Source organism: Rhipicephalus microplus, chromosome 7 (assembly GCF_043290135.1).
Source record: "Rhipicephalus microplus isolate Deutch F79 chromosome 7, USDA_Rmic, whole genome shotgun sequence".
Taxonomy (NCBI): Eukaryota; Metazoa; Arthropoda; class Arachnida; order Ixodida; family Ixodidae; genus Rhipicephalus; species Rhipicephalus microplus.
This window is the reverse complement of record NC_134706.1, coordinates 21588514-21611264: the sequence shown is the minus strand read 5'-3', so window position 1 is coordinate 21611264 and position 22751 is coordinate 21588514. Positions and strand designations below refer to the sequence as shown.

General features: G+C 46.4%; 2 protein-coding genes across 2 annotated transcripts; both read right to left on the bottom strand.

Moving 5' to 3' along the window:
- Positions 1-4252: 4252 nt before the first annotated feature.
- LOC142767330 (uncharacterized) lies at positions 4253-11198 on the bottom strand. Its single transcript, XM_075868815.1, has 2 exons — positions 10499-11198; positions 4253-6248 (listed from the first exon to the last, which is right to left on the bottom strand). Exons 1-2 carry the CDS (start codon positions 10969-10971, stop codon positions 4706-4708), a joined length of 2016 nt encoding a protein of 671 aa, XP_075724930.1. The 5' UTR covers positions 10972-11198; the 3' UTR covers positions 4253-4705.
- Positions 11199-15642: 4444 nt separating this feature from the next.
- LOC142767329 (uncharacterized) lies at positions 15643-19618 on the bottom strand. Its single transcript, XM_075868814.1, has 2 exons — positions 18868-19618; positions 15643-18108 (listed from the first exon to the last, which is right to left on the bottom strand). The coding sequence occupies exons 1-2, from the start codon at positions 19329-19331 to the stop codon at positions 16479-16481; spliced, it is 2094 nt and encodes a 697-aa protein (XP_075724929.1). The 5' UTR covers positions 19332-19618; the 3' UTR covers positions 15643-16478.
- Between the last annotated feature and the right edge of the window lie 3133 nt (positions 19619-22751).

Below are 22751 nucleotides of genomic sequence, written 5' to 3'. Positions count from 1 at the left end.
CTGCCTCCTCTCTTGTTGTTCTTGTCCTTTGTCCTTCTTTTTCGTTCAAAACTACAAACTCTTGAGTGACCGGGTCATGGGCCCTCTAACGAAAAACGAATTTTTAAAATTCCCATTTGCTCATTCATACAAGCATTTCTTATAAAACTTCAGCTCCTTGTTCAAAGTACACACTCGCGACCGAATACACTTATATAGTCTAGCGACATGAAACGTCAGTTGCATAACAGCAGTGATGTGACTGCGTCAGTAATACGTAGTAACAAAAAAATCGCGCATTTGTTGCAGCACCTCAGCTCCTCGTTCTTAAAACACTCACGTGAAAGAACACTCCTCGACTGTAGTGACAAGAAATGTCAATTACATAGCAGCAACGCATCTCGCTGCTTCAATAATTTGTAATAATTACAAAAAACATCTTGTAACTGCACGTTGTCTCGTTTGCTAGCCACGCAGCCATTTCACGCGGGATCATTTCTTTTCTCAGCTTTGCAGCCTGAGGCTGCCGCACTTGACCTTGGCCTACGGCATCGCTGCGTATGATGTGGACTACGAAGACTACAGTCAAGTCAGCGACTCCGTCAGTGTGCTCGGTTCCTTCACCCGTGTTTTCACTCTGACACTCCTTCGGGACTATGTCGAGATCGTATTCAATGTCCGGAACGAATATACCGACTGTCTGAGACTGCCCTATTAAATTTGCAGTCATGACGAGTACTGAACCCTAAGTTACTTGTGATGTTAGGTGAACTATTGACGCAGACAACACGAGCGATTTTTTGTTGCTTCCCTGACGAGAATGTTTTCTTGCCGACAATAGCGTTGCCGCCTCAAGGAACATTTCGGTTTATGCACCTTATAATTCATATACGGGTAATAATATATTGGGTATGAAGACCCAAAAACATGGTATGACTGTGAGAAACGACATAGTGGAGGGCTTCAGAAATAATGATCATCGCGTGTTTTTTTTTAACGTGCAATCACATCTCACAGTGCGCGTACCTCAATCATTTCATCTTTATGCAAATGCGACCTCCCCGGCGAAGTTCGAACCCACCACCTTCGTTTAAGCTGGCTAGCACTGCAGTTACTGTTCCACTCAGCCGCAAATTCATGTAGGAGTTGGAATTTTTCATGAGGTTTAACATCCCAAAACCACCATATGATCATGACAGACGTCGTGGTGGAGGGCTCAGGAAAGTTTGATCATCTGGGGTTCTTTAACTTGCACCCAAATCTGAGCACGCGAGCCTGCAGCATTTTCGCCTCCATCGAAAATGCAGCCACCGCAGCCGGGACTCGATCCCGTGACCTGCGGGTCGACAGCCGAGTACCTTAGCCACTAGGCCACTGCAGCGGTGCCGTTCATATAGGGGTGTATAAAACGTAACACCTTACAACGAGTGCGTTTTTTGGATGCGAACAAGTCGCTGTTGATTGCTGGTAACATTCATTACAGACAGATCAAAATAAGTAATAACCGTTTAATAAAACGAACGGGCAACTAGGTGGGCGTAGCTTCCACTATCGGTGCAAGGATAAAGTGGTGGTGCGAATCGGTTCCTAGTTGCCCCTGGTGATACGAAGTAATGCGAAGTGGTCCTATGTTCTACAAAGCAATGGCAAGTAATGGCAAGTTCCATTAGAGTCCATAACAGTCACCTTTCGCTGTTGCAGCCATACCATTTTGTGGACTACATCGAACAACTCAAGTACAGCAGCCTCGCTTGGCAACGCACCACGAATCCCTACATGTGCGTCACGCGCTTGTAGCGGCGCCCCCACGCGTCAGCTTTATTCAGAACTAAAAGGTGCGTGCCCTGTTGACCGTGACGTCACCTCTGGGGCCCGAGTGTTTGCGCGCAATGGCCAAGTAGGCGGGGCTGGTGACGGAGCGTCCTCTGGGCAAGCGAATCAGGTGTCCAACAGCGCAACCACTTGCTTATCAGCCTGGGCGCATGAAAAACAATTGGATATTGAGTTCCATAAACCAATAATTTGGGTTTCCAATCATGTGACTTTATTAGCAGCGGCCTTCGCGAAAAAAAATCCCAAAGTTACGCAGAGAACCAGATCAAGACGTGTAAGTTCGGCTGCACCAATTTTATCTTTGTGCAGTACTCACGGATTGGAATGGAACAATTTTAAGGCAAAGTAACACGCATATTTTCGTTTCCTCCGTCTTCCGTTATAGTCATATTGGTGTAGTTTCAACTCTATCGCATAGATCCCAGTCGACAAAATCCTTAGGTACCAGTTCCATCGCGACAAGACGTGGGTATCTCGGTGAACTCCACAGCAATCATTCTGCTACAAAAAATGATGGCCTGTTTGATTCGCGAGTACTGTACATTCTTGCAATTCCAATGAAGACGTCGCTTCAAAGGATTAGGTCTTACCTTAAATGACCCTTTAAATAGTGTGAATTTAAGGACAAGAGAGCAGTTTTTTCTCGTATTCACTACCTATACGGCAGGTGCTATGTCCTCCAAACCACTTATTTCTTTACAAAACAAGTGCATAGTATCAACGCTAAGCGTTCATCCTCTCAAGATCAATCGCTTTCCGGCTACACGCTGTCTTCTCGACTGGCGCGTGTACACGACGCACAAAGCAAAGTAAAATCAGTTCTTTGCCAGCGATAGTCACAAAAGACAATGCAAAACCGGATGAAAGAGGTGTCTTCAAGAGCCAGTGCACGATACAGTGAGTTGACGCGAGAAAACGAATCTAAGATTGAGGAAGAATCAACATAAGCGCTAACGAAGAACTGTGCGCAAATGTATCTTAAAGCATCATACACAAAAAATAGGGAATCCTAAATCTTTGCCTTTAGGAGTTGAACGCGATCACGACGTGCCGTCTCTAGTGCGCACTTGAAGCACTGAGTGCATGAAACCTCTTCGAATTTTCTATGCACCCACTACGTGGCCTTAAACGGGCCCTCGAACACTTTTCAACCCCCCACTTTTCACTCGTGGACTGTATAGAATGACGCACGGAAAAATCAGTGCAGCAAGAACGGCAGCAATAGCGGCACGCAGCACAAAGTTGTTCAGTTTAAAAAATTCAAACTACAAGAAAAAAAGCCTACCCTCTACTCAAATTTCGCGGGGTGACATGACCACTTTTCACTTCCTGTTTCACGTTGCAGGAGTCCTCCAATGACACGGGCTGAAAGCTCTCAAATAGAGGAAGCTCGTACACCATTGTTGCCTGTTCAGTCAAATGTGTTTATTACGCTGTTGTTATAGCAACAGGCAACATGGTGCCTGACCACGCCGTTTTGTTTACGCGGTCGAACAGCTGAATAAAGATGGTAGAAATGAGCCTCCCCGACTTGTAAGAACTCAAGCAGGTCCTTTTGCTTCGGAGCGAGGCTTTACACATCCTGTGATAGGCTGCGCTAATCGTCGTCATTTCCGCCCGCGTAGTTCTAGCGAGCGCCACTGTGCGCCGACGCGGTCGGCAGCAATGAGGTGACTTTATTGCACGATTAATATACTAAATGATATGATATCGGTGCTTTGACCTGTACTAAAATTATCCCCGGCCATCGGTCTATGCCAAACACATACAAAATATATGTGCTTCAAAAGTGTTGGAGGGCTCCTTAAAGGGAATAGGCGCAGTAGCGTGTGCGCCTTTTGTAGTGGGGTAGCGGCTTTCAACCACGGAGCCATTATGATATTCACATATGCCGACACCGTTGGCAATGGTCGCTTGTACCACTCAATGTAACTGCAACATTTCATATTGCATTGTGAAGCATGCGTACCGGAAGCGTGTGTTTGTGAAACATGAAAGCCACTTTCACTGTTTTCACAAGCAGAGACATCGCAGTGTGGCAGAACATTCGCTTGCCTTGTAAACAACCGGGTTCGATTTCCCCTTGGGTAAACAACCCTGGTTCGGTCCCCACTGTGCTCAAAGATTTTTTATCACTTTTTTATTGGCATGATTCTCGATTTTTCGGTCCCGCATAAGATGATTTTTCGCTCGCAACCAACGACGCCGACACAGACGTCGGAATTGCTGCGAAACGAGCCTTTCCACGCTATCGCGTTATAAGGGATACGTAATCACAGTGGCAAGTTTCATTTACGTAATGTTCAGAAAGAAGCATCAGAGAGCATTCGGGTGAATCAAAGACTACATGAGAGTACGTGGCTTTCCGGGATTTTCGCGATCAGGTTAAAGTCTCCGTTTCACCAAGACTTAATGCAAAATAAACTGCCCCACAGGCACGTTGATAGCAGCACTCAGTTTATTCAAATGACATCATAAAAGAAGAGGCAATGTCAAATTTAAAACATTTACATGTCCGAGATAAATGTGAAGCCAGTAAGAGTAATGAACATGAGCAAGAGATTTGGTCACAAGACATGCCTATAAAAATTAAAACGCAATACTAATGAAGCACTTGTGGTTCATATTGTCGTAACGAAAGCAGGTTCGTATGATAGGCGAATTCTGACATTTTTCTTCTTTTCTACCTACAATGCGCACAACAAAGTACCTAAAAACAAAGCCATATGAGAATTCTGACAATGGTAACTGATGAAATTAAATGTACTTTTACGGTATCAAAGAACATGACTGTCCTTTTCGTCTTGTTAGGCTTGCTCAAAACGCGACCCTACCCTCATAATTCTCCTATACGGGTCTAAAGATCGGATGTCTTTGGAAATATGCCCGTGCCTTAGACCTGTTGCTTGAGGTTGTCGACTCTACTCATGAGAGCATTCGTGCCTCGAACAATCTCGAAGGCATCCGCGCAGCGCGGGGAGCGGTCCTTTCCTAAAATATAGTGCGCGGCGCACGTCAGGTGTCCAGTATTGCGGCTGATGACGTCTTCAATGACGAACCACTCATCGTCCACACAGTCTGTGCGTTCCAGGACATTCAAATAAGACATGGTCACGTTATCGCGAAACTTGGCGGCTATCAACCGAACGAAAGTGTCGTTTTCTGCGTTGTCCACGGATGAGAAGATGAGCCAACACAGGGTCTTGCTGGCACAAACTTCGTCAGCCAGGAAACGCAAGTTCTCCTCGCCCACGTAGAAATCAGTTATCCGCAGAATTCTGATCGCCGAGTTCTTGAAGATTAAGTCGAGGAGTACGCTGTAAGGTTGCTTTGCCGATCTAAGAGTACGGCCGAGATGCGCTTCGTCACGTCCTGTTAGCGAAAGCTGCCTTAGCGATACAGCGGTGCTCAAGTACTCGCTCAGCTTGCGGAAAGCCAGGACGTTTGAGAGGAATCCCCGAGCCAGCTGGAGTTCGAGCATGGTGACCCGATAGCAGTAGCAGGCTAGCTGGACTGCTTCTGCAAACGCTTGTGGACCCGTCTCGGCGAAGGACCTGATCACCACCTTAGATAACGCCTCCGGATACTCTTGAAGATTAGATAGCGTAGAAGAATCGACGTAGTAGACCTCCTCTATGTGGACCCGGCTAAGCATTCCGGCCTCCCTGATGACTCGGCAGACTGCCTTCAGTTCGTCCAACGGCACCTTTCTCAGCGATACTGCTTTGAGAGACTCGATGGCAACGACGGTGTTCAACAGATCCCGCAGTTCGTTCAGCTTGAGTTCATCGTAACTGAGGGCCATAAAAGAGAGTTGAACCGGCGCCGTAAAATCGAACATCTCCATCCAGAGACAAGTTTGGTCATCGTCTGCAGGTATACCGGTCGAGCATCGTTGCAGCCAGTCCTTGGGGCTCCAGAGACAGTCGCCTATGTCCAGAATCTCGAGGCAACCTTGTCGGGAAACGAGATAAGCCAGCAGAGCCGCGCAGTCGGGCGATAACCGGAAGCTGCATAGTCGGAGCTTACGGAGCCTGGTGCTGAAGAAGAGGGGTGAGACGATGCTTTTGATAATGGGGTCGGTGAAGTAGGGACACCCGGGTTCGCCTTGCACGCTCAGAGAGGTTAGCCGTGTGCTGTTGGCCAGGAAGTCACAGAATACGGAACGTTCGTTATCCTGGCCCGTATTCAGGATGCTATATTGAACAGACAATGTCTCGACAGTTTCGTTGCGCAGGAGTGCGTCGCTTAGACGCTTACCGGTTTCGTCGTCGTGAATAATCCCCACTGTTGACAGGGTTGTCAGACACGTGGTGTCCACAAGAAGCGGACAAAGAGCGTCCTGAACAAACGAACGCGGTAAGGTGCTGTCCAGCGCCAGCTCACGCAGGTTCGTCATAGTGCCAATGGCTTCAAACAGGTCCGAACGGACGCTTCTGTGGGTAGAAAAATGGCAAATTTCGGCAGGATAAGTGTATCTGACAGGGAAAACAGTGTGCCTAACTAACTTTTCTTTCATTTGTACACACTAATTGCACTGAAGTAGACATCACATTGAGAGGGATAACAAACGCGGAGTTCATTCAAACAGCCAATAATGGTAATATGTCGGGTTTTACGTCCCAAAACCCCGATATGACAGAGACACCGTAGCGCAGGGCTTCGGAAATTTTGACCATTCGGTGTTATTTGTCGTGCACTGACATCGCACAGTACACAGGCCCCTGACATTCATAAACCAACTACAAGCTTCACAGTGAAAAATATAACCATCTTCATTCTCCGCCTACTTATGTCTACGATATAATCAAGGCCTCTCTAAGTTATCTGCAGTTTATTATGATCTCTGCGAGCTGATTTAATTTCTATCCGGCAAAGTTTTTCACTTCGTCACTCTTTGTAACGCTCTGCTATCTTCGACTGCGTTTCTGATCCCATAGTAAAACACTACTGTTGCTTTTACTGTCCAGTGGTTGCGCCTGACGCGACCACCCATATACTGTGGAATATGTTAGTAGTGTGATGGTACGACTGCATAATGCGCAAACACAGCATACACCTGCGGAACTGATTACCTAAACGTTACAAAACATGCCAATAAAGTGCAATGCTGGGCCAGTCGGTACAACATAATGTGGAAATATGTGAGCGCACAAGGTAGAAGCTTGACAGGAAAGACGCTCAACTTACAGTTGATTGATTGATTGATATGTGGGGTTTAACGTCCCAAAATCACTATATGATTATGAACTTAAAAAAAACATTCATTGCACGAGAACAAAAACGCGCAGGCGCAACCAACTATATATCACCTCAAGGTGCCACCCAACCCCCTCCCCCCTTTCAGTGTTCCTTCGGTAGCACTAAGTGAAATTGATGTGTCTTTTTTAAGCTGTTGAAGTAGATAAACGTTTACCGTCTTTTCTTTGGGGGGAGTAGCATGAGGTGTGGTACCTTGAAGTGATAGTTGGTTGCGCCTGCGCGTTTGTGTTCTCGTGCAATGATTGTTTTCTAATAAAAGTTCGGTTGTAAGTTGAGCGTATTTCCTGTCAAGTGTTTTTCCTTCTACCTTGTGCGCTCATGTATTTCCACAAAAACATGCCACACGTCCAAAATATCATAGAATCAGACTTGGCAGTAAAGTTTTATAGAGATGCTTCACTTATTCATCAGCTTTAGCATTTCAGTACGCTCATTAGGGTCAACTAGTACGGCCACTCGATAAAAAAATCAATTCCTTATTAATGATTGATGGGGTTTATCGCCTCAGAACTACCGTACCGTAGTGGAGGGTTCCGCGAATTTCGAACATCTGGTGTTTTATTAACGTACACCTAAGTTTAAGCACGTGGGCCTCAAGCATTTTAGCCTTCATCGAAAACGCTGCCGCCGCGGCCACAATTATAGATCCCGCACCCTGCAGGTCAGCAATCGAGTGCCTTAGCGACTAGACTACCGTGGCGGGTAATTCCTTAATAGCGGCAACAAACTGTGCAATGGCATTCTATCCATGAATTGATAGAGCTACATTTGAGCGTGAACATATTTTTTGTGCGTAAGAATAATGAGCACATGTTCTGCTATATAAATCGAAATCAACTGAAAAAATGCAGCTTGAAATACACAAACTAGGAAGGCCTCAACGAGTGAAAGCTAGGCTAGTTTACAAGTATTGATCACGAAAAAAAATCATAAGCTATTTCGTGCCGTGCGGAATAGTACATTCCCAAAACGAGAGCCGCAGCTTTCTGCGTTCATATTACGCTTCTTTTACCCCCCGTATTCACAAACGCTCCTCGACTCGACTTGCTCCTTTTACTTGACAGAATTGCGCACTCCGCCGCTGCTCGGCTGAAAATGACGCTGCGCTACTCAAGAATAGCAGCGAATTACCACTGATATGCAGTGATTTTCCCTGCCTAGAGATGGCGCTCCTGTCGGCTTTCTCAAGTGAAGGTGGAGCGATGAGTGAAGGGGCGTGCTAGAATACGGGGGTTAGAGACTCGTTACACTCCCTGCTGTAGCTAATGTAGCTGAACGTTTAGAAACGTTCATCACTTCACCGTATTCAAACGAGGCTAAACAAATCGCAACAAGGCAGGAGTTGACGTTATGCATTACATTAATTCTGTATTGTAGAGGTCTAAGGAAAGTAAGAGGTGCCAGCGTCATTTTTAGGAAGGCTAACGCTCGAAGACGTCGCAAGGAGCCTCGTGGCGCACATGTGGCATGGCGCAGCAGCAATTCTTGGCCAACACCCCGCAGTGGGTATGCGCCACAGCTAATGGGTGGACAATAACTGCAACAAAGTGTCAAAATAAAAAAAGAGCTGAGTGTGGTGCTTTCTACAGCTATATGCTCCACTCACATACGTCTTGATATTCAACTTACGAGTTCCTGGTGATATCCAAAGTTTCTTGTAACGCTTCAGCAAAAAAAGTTCGTTTTTTTTTATCACTGCCACTATCACAGCTTCAGATAGCGGCTCTCGTAGCAACATAAAGTTTTAAAAAAAATCAGAACTGCATGCACGGCTACATGCGACAGAAAAATAAATCGAATGGTACCATTGTTCCCCAAGTTTTACATTTCGAAGCCCACGGCGCCACGTAACATGCCTGAAAAGAAGTACATGGCCAAGTACTGGCGCGTTTATACATCACAGTTGATTTATGAATGACAGTCGTACATACAATGTTAACGTCGTTTCTTCGGCTAACAATAAGTTGTGACAGTTTGGGGAACGAATTAGTCGGTTAAGTAGGACTGACATTTGTGTGGCGAAACGTACCAACAAGTTTCCGGACGGAAGTAAGAGTATAGTTCAAAATGTTGCTTGACTCTGCAGCCGCTCGCACGTCAAACGCGTCGTTGCAGTAAACAGATCATAATGGGGCATAAGCATTCCTTAGGCGGAGAATCATCTTTGCACTGTCTGCACTGTCGCGGTTGCAAACTCGTTCCCTGGTTCAGTAAATAGTCCGTTTCAAAAGACACGGCAGTGAAGAAACACGTTTTGTATGATCAAGTAAATCGGCAGTAGTGAAAGCCCATCCATGAGGATGCCTTCGTTTAGCTTGCATGGAAAAGAAATTGAAGCTCTACGTCGCTTTTCTTCGAGCACACATGCGCAATCGCCTGATTCGAAGACTGTGCTACCATCCTCGAGAATGCACAAATACGTTTTGTGTCTGCCGCATTTTTCGCCAGCTCAGCACAGTGTCAGTTGATAGTCGGTGTTATCGTTATCTGGTGCTGTTCTTTCTTCATGTATCCGCACCCAATGCCTTTCACGAAAAAAAAAAAGACCTGCGCGTACGCATTCCCGAAGACTGTCAGCAGCCCGGTTGCTTTGATTAGTCATATGCGGCCCACACTGGTTCAATGTGTGCGAAGTAACACAAGGCGATGTAACACAAGTATAAACGAACTTTTTGAGCATAACTCATTAACGCATGAAAGACGAATGCGAAGGAAATAGGCCGCACGCAATGCTAACTTCACGTGAATAATTACTCGCTGAAAAACGTACAACATTAAAACTGCCCCACACAGAAAAAAAAAAAATTCTCACTGAGGGCGCCCGCATTTACTACTGAAGCTTGAACCTCTTTAATCCCCACAATACACACTTAACCGAGGAGTTAAATGATGAAATTCATTTCAAGGTATGCGCATTACTTATTTACGAGAGCCAGCGACGGAACACTAACCCCCGTATTCACAAACGCTCCTCGACTCGAATTTCAGCCTTCACTTGACAGAGTTGAGCACTGCGCTACCGCTCAGCTGAAAACGACGCTGCGCTACTGAAGAATCCCAGTAGACTATCGCTGATATGCAGTATATTGCCGTGCCTAGAGACAGCGCTCCAATCGGTTTTCTCAAGTGAAGGGGAAGCGTTGAGTGAAGGGACGTTTTAGAATACGGGGCTTGGACACCTTTTCTCACGTAATCTGCTTGCAGCACTTGCTAGACACATCAGTGGCAGATCCTCTCCACTTTCTTCACCGTGTTTTTTTTTTCCGCACTAGTCACTTATGTTTCAGGTCTATTCGCACCAAGCAGCCCAACTCGCGTATATAAAAGTGGAATCCTGCACCTCCCGCGATTAAGCAGCCGTACAGACTACACCGGCCACAAGTCCCTCTTGCATTCCAGGAACAGCGTTTCGGGTTGTACTCACGTGTACTCGCAAAGCCGCCAGACGGTCAACGCTTGGAGGCTCGTGTTTTGGCGAAGGGCCGAGACGACCAACTCCCGGCACTCGCCGAGTCCAGCGCCTTCCACGAGGGCTTCGTCCAGGTGCAGGCTCTCGACGCAGCCGTGCCGTACCAGGAGGACGTGAAACAGAATCCTCGCGTCACGGGTGCGCGCCTGGTGTGCGCAGCCGCCACCGTCCTTGTAGACAACTAGTTCCAGCGAAAGTCTACCGGGAACCCGGAATTCTCGCAGCTGTAAGCCGACGTGCCACAGGACGTAATTCCAGCTGGACAGGTTATCGAAGACATGACAGAGGGACGACGACGGACCACTAACGCCGTCTTCGCCATCGCCACCTTTCGCGCAGCAAGGGACGTTCAGGCCTAGTTCCGGAATGCGTCGGTCGAGTTCGTCAAGATCTATTTCTTCTGTTCCGATGCTTATTTTTTGGCTCATATCCGTTTTGCAGGCAACAAGGCGGCCGTTAATTACTGAGACCCTTGTACTTGAAAGTGAAGACGCTTAGCGCACACAGCTAGACCACGCCGTTTCTCAATGCTAAGCTTCTATGCCAATTATTTCACTGAACGAAAGCGGAATGTGGCAAAGCTTGTCCCCAGGGCTTGACATCACATCAGATATGAAGCTGCTTATTATCGCTTGAATACATCTCAGTCGTTGCTCTTTTGGGCAAGCGTTGGATTGATCGTGCAACTTTTATCGTTGAAGAACGAGAAACTTTTCTTTGGCTCCGTGGCATCGCGGAAACAAATAAATCAGATACGAATCCTATTGTACGACTTTCTTGTCATTTATACCACGTGACTGCCCGCTAGTATACTGTAAGGAATGTTGTCGATGAGACAGGAACAAGTAAAAAAATACAATGATGCAGAGGCTAGCCAACGTGACAAGGCTGCTAAGAGCTATCTTTTTTGTGTGAAAAATGTCCCTTTCTTCGCTTTGCATATAAATAGCTACAAATTAGTACCTCTCAATGGTCCTGGCAAGAATCGATCAACACAAATTATTTCTAAACCTGCGAGGAAAGATGGTATATCACAATGAAGGCATCCTCCTTGCATCTGTGATAATTCGCAATAAAATGAAATTAGGAGGGTATTTGAGTGCCGAAATCATGATACGATATACAGTCACATCACAGAGGACGACATCGTAACAACCTGAAACATGGGGGGTGGGGTTTGTTTACTATTCATAAAAATTCACGTACGCAGCTCCTTTTAAAGTTGTTGTGTCCGGAAGTACAACCCGCGTCTTCGATATTTCAAGCGCGACACCCTGCAGGATACCCTACGGGCAACAATGGAAACCATCGCGAAGCAACAAGCCAACTGCTGCCAGAACGTACTTTTCCTATGATTTCGTGTGATTCTCGCAAGAATTAAAGTCAACAGCACGGGATTCAACAATAGCGTTAGTGTGAATCGTTACAGCGAGCATAATTTAAACTTTACTATAATATGTAGGGTTTTACATTTCAAAACCGCGATATTGCAATGAAGGACACCGTTCAAGAGTGCGTCGTAAATTTGGACCATCCGCTGTTCTGTAACGTGTAACATTGCAGAGTGTACGTGTGCCTCATATACCATTTCACCTTCATCGTAGCTGCTACCGCCACAGTACGGATCAAACCCACGACCTTCGGATCAGCAGCCGAGCGCCGTAGTCACTGACTGACCGAGGCGGACCATATCATCTTCGCTACAACATTTACGCTTAGTTCACACTGGAGCATCCGCTTTTTACAGCGAGTGGGATTCTCTGCCAAAACACACCGTCGTTCACCACTGGACGCGCGCCGCACCCCCGAATAGCTACAGAGCGCCATCAGCCGACTGAGCAATGAACCACGGGGCGAACGCGGGATGGATGCCCTCCGCGGCTAGCAGACGGGGGATGCCAACAACGCTACGCCAGACTGTATTGAAATCAGGTTGGGTACACTCCGATTATTAGAGCGCTATAGCTTTCACTTCTTTAAAGGGGCCCTGCAACACTTTTTGGAGCATGGCCAGAGAACGCTGCCGATCAGTATTAGAGGCTCCCGGCAACACGCGAACGGAATAATATAGCACAGCACGTGGTCTGGAATTGACAATAAATTATCAAAGTCAGCCAAAAACTTGCTTTCTTTTCCCTCGACAAATCACGTTATATGCCCAAAAATCATACGTAAACGACCCATCTATGAGCCATTGGCTGATTTTAACATGACACGCCCGCTCGTTACAGAGATCGCCACGGGAGGCCGCTGCTTGTCTACGCGTGCATGCACGATCACACTGAAAAAGCCACGCGTTCAAAGAAAAAAGTGCTCAAGGTCGCGAAGCGCGCGTGACGTTCTTCTGCAGCCCTGCCGTCCCTTCCTGCTTAGCTTCCAGCGCTTTCGTCGGGACGAGAAAAGAGAGAATGAAATTGCAGCATGCGACAACTCTTTGTAACTCCACTCGCACTGGACGGATTCTTAAAATTTTTGCGGCGTTGAATTTATGAGACAATAAGCTCTTCCAGTGAATTAATCGCATGGTAGCTCAAAAAAGTGTTCCAGGGCCCCTTTAAACGGCTTCACTGACAACTTAGCACGCAGAAGCAGTACTGCTTACTTAGCTGGCAAGCCGCTGTCTTGTAATGCATGAACCAAAAAAAAATCGTCGACGCCAGCGGTGCTGGCGTATTCGTCTTGTCATGCAAGACCACGATAAGCTCGGCTACGCCAACTGCTTCCTCTTCCACGAGATCGGGACGAGAAATACTACACAAAGTGAGCTAAATTCTATTTCGTTACATTGATTGATTGATATGTGGGTTTTAACGTCCCAAAACCAGCATATGATTATAAAAGACGCCGTAGTGGAGGGCTCCGGAAATTTCGACCACCTGGGGTTCTTTAACGTGCACCCAAATCTTAGCACACGGGCCTACAACATTTCCGCCTCCATCGGATATTTCGTTACATTAAGTTACGTGCAATGCGACATGACAAGCGAGGCAGGCTTGGCAGCACTCTTTTTTTTTCAAGTACCCCGGCTAGTGCTCCTATTCGTTCACGGCGAGCCGATCCGGTGGCAGACACCATGAAAATCGAGCGATCGGTGCGGAGAGGGCCCGTTCGGCGGATCTCGCCGCCGCCGAATCGAATTTGGAGCCCTTTTGTGCGGCCGGAACGCTCAGTGTTAATGAGTCATCAGTCACGAAGGCGTCTGAGAAAACATGTGCTGAAATATCTGAAAGAACCACCGATGCTTCATTTGTCATCCGACTGTCACACGCACCGAGAAATTTTCTGAGTGCGCAAAAGCGTGTCTTATCTTTATCGCTCGCATGCGCGATATCACGGAGCAAGCGCCTTGCGATGGTTGATGAGCGACCAGGTGGGTCATACCATTCGGGCTAGTCATTGCATCGTCATGGACTAAGTGGCACCCATGGGTTGAGCTCTCTCATTCCCGCCCGCCCCCCACACTGTTTGTTATTTCCATTTCCCAAAAAGTGTACATACTTGTCCACCAACGAAATAAACGCTCATATATTCTTAACGGGAGCCATGTCCCGTCAGTCTTTCTCGACCGTGTATCTGCACTGCTTCCTGCTATGAAACCCAGCCAACGAGCTCAAGCTTATGCCGGCCTATAAACGCCCTTCCGAAGGTTGTAAATTACATATGTGCTATGCGATGACAGCCGCGCACAAAACCGGCTTGCTGACGCAGGCACGTTGTAGTAGGCGCTTGGGGTAAATGTTTATTGCCAGAGGTTCTCCCACATTTCGTCCTCGGGGAAATGTTGCCACTTGTCTGGCATCAAACCCACAAACTCGAGCTTGGTAGTGCCTCGTTCTAGCCATTTATCTGTAGGGGTGGGTGACGAATATATCCCATAAGGCGGGAATCAACAACGCGACAAGTGTTAACGTCTGTATACCCTTTTACAGGGTTGCTTGAACATGTCACGTTAGGAGTTTTATGAAACATTCAATTTTTTTTACACAACTATGAAAATAATTAGTTAGCTGGCAGATACGGCTTCAGAAAGTGATGGTGATTCTTTGTATTTGGCTATCTTTTTTAGAGGCGTGTATAGTGATTGCAATCATTGTGCCATTAGCTTAATTTATGGACAGAACGTAATATTTCCTGTTTTTTACGTGCCAATGCCCCTGTGTGTTCATGAGAGATGCCGTAGGGTGGGGGACTCCACGAATTTCAACCATCGGGCGTTCCTCAACGGTCTCTGCCACCGCACAGTGCACGGCCCTCTATCAGTTCATATCGACCGTCACTGCCGTATCGAATTCGCAATTTCGGTTCTCCAGCCGAGCACGGTCAACACGAATCCACCATGGATTACTCTATACAGCTACTGTTGCGGTCATAACAAATGAAATTTATGATTACTGGGCAAAGTTCAATGCAATGCGTCCAAATGTTCTCACAAATCGCTTTACCTTTAAAAACTTCAGCGACCGTACTTTTCTGAAGAAAAAAAAAAACAGCACGGCTGATCTCTGGACTACGGCAAGGTTACATCAAAGGTACTTTATTAGCTAGGTTTTAACGTCCCAACACAACCTTATTGTGAGAGTCGCCGTACCGGAGGGCTCCGAACACTTCGATCACCTATGTTTCGTTAGAGTGTGCCTAGATGGCAGCACAAGTCTCGAGTACTTTTGCCTCCGTCGAAAATGCGGCTTCTGTGGCCATAATTCAACCTCGATTCAAGGGAGAGTCGGGTGTTCGTGAAAGCGCGTTTTAGGAGTGCGAAACGAGGAAGACATGTGGTATATATTATTGCTTTTGTGGCTTTTCGGCACTACACGAAATTTAGTTTCTTTTCCAGCCTGCATTCTGAAATGAGCTGTGTCAATCGCAGAAACAAAGCCCGCGCAAGCCAAGCGAACTCGTGGGCGGTTCGTGTCACATGGATATAGATTTGACAGAGCCGCCTTTTATCAAGAAATCTCTAATATCGATGCATCACAGCTGGCCCGCACCATTTGAGACCGCAGTTACGGAGCGAAGACATCAGCACCATTCCAGGCACAGCGTGAAACTCTCCGTGCAGCCAAGCATTCTTTTAGAAATAACTGTAACAGAGGCAAGTATACTAAGCTGATAAGCACATTTATTTCCAAATACTTAAAAATTTTGTGAGAGTCTCACATCGTCAAATACAAAACATGATTTGGCATACATGAAAAAGGTGACCAGGTAGTGGCAATGAACATGAGTGATACTTTTTTTAAGACTTGTGAAAGCTAATTTGGAGCACTAATGAGTAACTCCTGACACCACCCTTGCGAGCAAGTTACGTCAGTACAAACCATGGGTTTCATTTCTGGGGAAACTACTATACAGATATAAAAAGTAAACTCAAAAACGACAAACGATGTCACTGGACGGATGGCTACGAGACCAAGGGTAAATTATGTCTGTGTGAATAGCGTCCGAGAACACAGGCTGTTCTCTTCGTCACTACTGGCGAGTTTTGCTAAAAAATTGTAAAACACTCCTAACAATAAGAACGAATAAACAGTAAACGTTTTGTCAAAAACACGACCACGCAGGAACACAAGCGAATGCTATAAAATATGCTGGGTGATTTCATATATAGCATTCGTATCTGCAGTGATGAACGGCACAGAGATCAAGAAACATGCAGAGAGTACAGAATCAGCTCTCTAGGAAGAGCATCAGGAAGACCAATCGTGCAGTCAATATTATCCTTCATCTACGGGCTTAGTTGCGCTTTTGGCACCATGTTTACTTTCTTTTCTCGAACATGAGCCATCAAGCACAACAGTGGGTACAGAAGTGAACAGAATAGTATAGAACACTGGAACGGTGCCCTGGTGATTGCACGAACGACATTCATCGCGTACACCTATTTTGAAGGAGCCTTAAGTACAGCATGCATGCCGTTCCAGCGATATTCACATGTCTATTGACCGCTGTACGACTCTTCCAAAACGCTTTCCAAAGCACACGTATCTTTCAGCTTTTTTCTGAGCTGCTGGACTCCCTTCCACAGGAAAGGACTTTCCGAGACGACCCCATGAGAAATCACGCAACGCGGCAAGTCTGTGTCGTGGACGACACGGTAGGCAGCGCACGTAATGTATCCCAGGTTGCGACCGATGACATCATCGATGATGAATCTCTCACGCTCCCTGGCACCACTCGCGGATTCCGCCACACGCAAGTAGACGATAAAGTCGTTCTCACGTATGTCCGCGGCGAGAAGCTGCACAAGCAGATCGTTTTCGTTCGGGTCCCAGGACGCGAAGAAGAATCCGTACAGCGTCTCGCTGGTGACAAGTTTCTCGGCTAGAAACCACAAGTTGTCCTGACCCAAGCGAAAACCGTTAAGGCGCAGCTCTTGAATGCCTTCGTTAGCGAAGATCGCGTCGAGAAGAATGCTGTGAGGGTCACTTCCAGGTCTAAGGGTATGCTCGAGATCCGGCCGGTCGTAACCAATGAGAACGAGTTCCCTTAGCGTGGCAGTACTTCTCAAGCACTTGCTCAGCTTGTGAATCGTGCTGACGTCGGATAGGACTTCCTGCGTGAGGAGAAGCTTGAACGCAGTAATGGGGTACCAAGCACAAGCCAAGCGGACCGTGTCCCCAAACAACTTCGGACTCGAGCATCCGACCGAGCCAACACCCACCTCACGTAACACTTGGGGAAACTCTCGAAGCTCGACTAGCGCCGCGTAGTCGACGTGGTGAAGGCCTTCAAGCCGGACTCGACCAGTCATTCCGGTTTCCCGGATCGCACGGCAAACCAGGCTCAGAAATTGACGTGGCACGTCTCTCAGCGAGATGACCTGTAGGGATTTGATGCCGATGGCGGTGATGAAAAGAGGCCACAGATCCTGCGGCCTCAAGCCGCGGATGCTTAGCGCTAAGAAGGACAGTTTCATTCGCGCGGTGTGGTCGAAAGCCCAAATCCAGGCACATGTTGACTGGATGAGTGCGCGACGATACGTTTGCTGGCCGTCCTTAGGTCCAGCGTTGCCTCCGCGTTCGGGCGAAGGCTTGGGTTGCCACCGACAGCCGCTGATGTCGAGGCTTTCCAGGCTCCCATCTGTCCGAGACACGAGGCCAGCGAAGAGGATCGCGCAACTGGAGTTTAGCAGATAGCCAGCGAGACGCAGCTTCTTAAGTTTCCCGCGGACGACCAGTGGGGCAATAATGGCGAGGAGATCCACGTATGTTCTCTCGGGATCCGCAGCCTCGCCTTCCACGCTCAGGCTTGTTAGCTGCAGGGTGTTGCTCAAAAAGCGTGAGAATCGGGAAAGTCCGCTTCGCAGGTACGACTGCACGATGCTGCCGTGTAGGGACAGATTCTCAACCGTGTCATTTCGTTGTAGTGCGATGATCAAGATTTTTCCACTTTGCTCGTTGAACACGAGGCCTGGCATCGACAGAGTGGTCAGGCACGTCGTGTTCACAAGAAGCAGACAAATTGAGTCCACCAAGACCAAGGGCGCCGCGCTGCGGCCCAGGACGACAAGCTCTCGCAGGTTTCTCATCGTGAAGATGGTTCTGAAGAGATCTCCTCGAATGCTCCTGCACAAAATGGCGGCAGTGTGGTTGAATGTGCTAAAGCTGTACTGAGCCGACTGAGTTCAGGTTAAAGTGGAAGCTCGAACAGACAGAAGTTTCTTGAACACGCAAGTCGACTTGTCGTCAGGGATGTAACTGCCCTTAAAAAGTCAAGACCACTTGACAAGATTATTGGCTATCCAGACACCTTATGTTCACTAATTTTTCATTTCAATGTTTTACTCAAGACTATCTTTAAGCGGAACGAATCTTTCACTGAAATAATGCTCTTGAGGAAAAAAGGAGCAAATCCTCGGTACCTGTGTTGAACCCTTGCCCCCGTGTTCACAAACGCTCCTCGACTTAACTTTCACTCTTAACTTGACAGGGTTGAGCCCTGCGCCACTGCTCGGCTGAAAATGACGCTGCGCTGCTCAAGAATAGCAGCAGATTATCACTGATATCCAGCGACTTGCCCTGCCTAATCTGTAGGCTGGAGTTCTGGTTAGAAATGACGAGCTGACAGAACAGTACCCACACACGACGACCGCCGATAGCATGCATGCACAAGCCATTCCTGAAGCTCTTTAAAATGGATCGCATCAATTTACAAGCGTAGTTCGTTGGTACCTTGGCTTTCACGAGCCAGAATTATCTAAGGACATCTACGGTGTGGCTAGGCGAACCTAACGAATCCAAATAACAGACGCTTTCAGCCTCTACTAATTAGACAACAGGCGGCCAATGAATTAAGCGCTGACAAAGCAAGCAGAGCGTACTGACCTGTAGTCGCTGAACAGACTGCCGAGAAACAACGTCCGTAAGCTCGTGTTTTCCCAGAGCGGCGAGACGACGCACTCCCGGTACTCGCCGAGTCCGCTGCCTTCGATGAGGACGTCGTCGAGGTGCAGGCTCTCGACGCAGCTGTGCCGAGCAAGGAGGACGTGGAAGATAATCCGCGCGCTGCGACTGCACGCTCGCTGCCTGTCGCCGCCACTGCCTCCGTAGACTAGCCGTACCAAAGACAGCTTGCCTGGACCACGGAGCTCTCGCAACTGCAAGCCAACGTGCCATAGCAAGCGGTTCCAACGGGAGAGACAATTGAGGATGTGACAGAAGGACGTCGGAATGCTGCGGCCATCGTCGTCACCACCTCGAGCGCTGCAAGGAATGTTCAGGTTCAGTCCTGGGAAGTCACGGTCATCGAAAGGCTGCTGTTCCTCCCTGATCTGTTTCCTGTGGCCCATGCCGTGATGGTCGTTAGCCACTGGAGGAAACGCCCTTGCGCTGCTCGAGAAAAAAAAGGCGGCCGAGCGAGAAACCAGACCACAGCTATCCCTAGTCCTTATACGCGCGGAGCTCGCCACGCTCGAGTGCTGCTTTCTGGATCATACCGGCGAGGCATATCGACTACGCTTCGTAGGGGATAGCCCACATCTAATAATTCATCATTTGGTGGCATCGCATGCGTACCGTGGAACTATCTGAAGCCACGCATCAGCGATAGAAATGCCGTGAAATATATTGTGGAACGTGCTGTCCCACCATTCTAAAAAATACAAAAAACACAGTGGGCGGTATACGTACACGTGTTTTTTTTCATGTACTTGTACGAATCTTGTACAAAGTGCACGATAATAGTAAGTTGTTATCGTCATTGATGAAAAGCTTTCGTTACCTGAAGATTATCGCCCTCGGAAAGGAGATACGGCTCCATTCTGTGTAATGGACCGCAGGCTTTAATACACTAGCAATTGTGTGTGTGCATTATTTTCAAACTTGCTATGTATCCTTTACGTGGCCATTCCAACTCCGGCGATTTTTACCTTTTAAAAAATGGTGGGCGGTGTACGTACGCGTATTTTTATGCACTTTTATATGGTTTGTGACCTCATACTGAATACAATGCTACTCATCGTTCGAATGCCACACGATCACTGCTGTTTTAGACGAAGTGTGCGATAAAAGAAGTTGTTATTGGCATTGATGATATGCTTTCGTTACCCGAAGATTATCGCCCTCGCAAAGGAGATATATCGCAAGGGATGTCTATTCTTTTCTAACGCGATAGCCTTATAGGGACAATAAAGTCAAATGACAATTTACGTCAGAGTGAAAACCAATGTATGACAACATCTAAAATTACAATATTATCAACAACAGTTCCCTCACCGAGAAATTCAGGTAAATGTACAAGAACACATGTGCCACAGTAGGACATTTTGAAAATGATCCCGATGACATCAGATGGACTGCCTACAATTAATCTCTAGTAATCGACCTAACTTCACTAAATAAAGAACATTCCGTGCATCAAGAGACGCAATAAAATGCTACTTGTTCGTTTCTGTTTGATTCATGGAAAAAAGAATCACCGGACGTTACTATCGGGAATGGCACGAGTGGTTCAAAAATTCAATTTTCGCGAGAGAGAATGAAACATTTATTTGCGACCGAGGAAGGAGTGTAAGTGGGTGGGCTCCTTAGTCCATGATTCCATTGGCACGGGCCGCTGTCCTCGCTCGTCTCACGAGAGCCTCTTGGGTCTTCGGATCCGAGCGGGACAGAGGTGCCTCCCACCCTACAGTTTTTTGTTGTGCTCTAGGTTGTAAAGGTGGATTGTGTGGTTTTCGCGTGGTTACCCGGGACAGGTGGTACCATCTAGTGGGTTGCAATTGAAACAAAAGCGTCTACAATCTAGAATTCAATGGCGGGAAATTAATCAATTGCCGTTGTTGCCGCTGTGGCTCCGTCTGCTTTCGATCTGCTGCTACTAGCACAGTAAATCCGGGCAACCTTGTGCATCGCAACAGTGACGTGAATTGGTCCAGTCGGTCCGCTTCTTGGGGCGGGTAATTTGAAGTGCGCTAACCTGACGCGAACCACTAAAACGTGATTTATTTCAAAATAGGCCCTTACCTGACCCAGAAGTAACAGTAGGAGGTTTATGGACCGCTATTTCAAATATCAACGTCAAATTATTAGTGGCCTTCAGTGTCTCTTTAAAGATCTCGCGGCACAAAGTTTTTGGTGTCGGTAGCGTACTTGCTTGTAAGCGAAAAACATAGATTGCCGTGAGCGAAAATTTGAGGCAGATGCAGTAAAAACAAACAAGAAAGACGGAGGTGTTTTCACTTTTATTTTTCTTGCGGCACAGCCACAATGAATAATAATAATAATAATAATAATAATAATAATAATTCTTAATGTTAAAATAATATTACTTTTGTCTACTACTCGGAAATTAGGAAGTCTATATAATGTTAACTTTCATTATCTTGATGTTTTTCACAGTCCTCTGTCATTGCTCTATATCTCAGCTTTGCACTGTCTTAAGATAGTTTTTCATTGTGTATGCATTCTTCTTTTTTTTCGTTTTTCAGAAAGCCTTCCACATTGTTGTGCATACTTCACTTAATTTTCACTGCCATTCCTTCAATCCCATCCTTTTTTTATTCTTTTCATTTTGCGCTCATTTCTTTTTTATCTGTGCGTTTTCGCTTTCTTTATTTCCGTTTCCGCTTTTTCTCTGTAGACTGCAATGTACTGATTCTTTTTATTTTATTTTCGCGCGTGCCTGCACTAAGACAAAAATGTTATTCCCGGACAAGGGAAATAAATACTATTATTATTATTATTATTATTATTATTATTATTATTATTATTATTATTATTATTATTATTATTATTATTATTATTATTATTATTATTATTATTATGAGTGGTGGTGGTAGTTGTAGTAGTAGTTGTAGTAGTAGTACCATTATAGGAAATTTTATGTCCCGTAAATGTTGAGAATCCTACGCCTCTAAGAGTTGAACGCGATAGCGATAATTTATCTCTAGTGCATACAGAGATCGAAATGGCTTTTCTAAGTTAATCTTTCGCACACAGCTGCATTTTGTGTAATGGGTAGCAGGCATCAAAACATGCACCCACTACGCGTCCATTCCAACTCCGGTGATTTTTTCGTGTCAATGGATCTCAAAGAAATCCACTGGGTACGTTTGTTTGCACGTTTTCGCCATTCGTGCCAAATCACAAGCTTGAGACTTGCGCAGATTCTTTTCAATTTAATTTTTCAGCTTGCCTCCAAACGCTCACATCACGCGGCTATAATTAATGGCAACATTGGGTGTCTGACATTGCTTTTGGCAAAGAGGAATTGACGGAACCTGCTATGAATTGTGTGGATTGAACATTTCTTTTCATTCTGTCATCCTTACTCTTATCAGAGAAAAACATTTTTAGTAGCCCCATTACAAAAACCAGGAATACAAGTAAATCTACCAGTACTTTTGTCACTTGGCGGCACTTCATTTGGTTACTGCCCCAGGGATATATGCCCCACTGTGTTTGATTACATCAATGAAACTAAAAGATTACCGTGCTAGTGAACCCTAACCTTTTCAGATCTTGAGTTCATAATTTGTAGCGATGCCTATCAAAAACAAGAGATGGTTTGATCGCTTGCTCAGCAAATATTTTTGTTTATAGGTAGTATTATCTCTAAAACTAATTTTTCAGATTGGCTTTAATTTCCTTTTAGTTTCATTTAAGTATCCTGCCGCCCGGTTCTTGGCCTATCACCCTCTGTGGGTGAGCGCCATCTATCTGAGGTCATCAGTATCATCATCAGTGTGGGTTTGGCCAGTGCTTTCTTGGTT

Excerpts from the sequence above, each read along its gene's own strand:
- LOC142767329 (XM_075868814.1), bottom strand. The coding sequence starts at position 19,331 with ATGGGCCACAGGAAACAGATCAGGGAGGAACAGCAGCCTTTCGATGAC. Across the intron at positions 18,109-18,867 it reads AGTCTGTTCAGCGACTACAG|GAGCATTCGAGGAGATCTCT; the intron begins GTCAGTACGCTC and ends CATTTTGTGCAG.
- LOC142767330 (XM_075868815.1), bottom strand. The coding sequence starts at position 10,971 with ATGAGCCAAAAAATAAGCATCGGAACAGAAGAAATAGATCTTGACGAA. Across the intron at positions 6,249-10,498 it reads TGGCGGCTTTGCGAGTACAC|AAGCGTCCGTTCGGACCTGT; the intron begins GTGAGTACAACC and ends TTCTACCCACAG.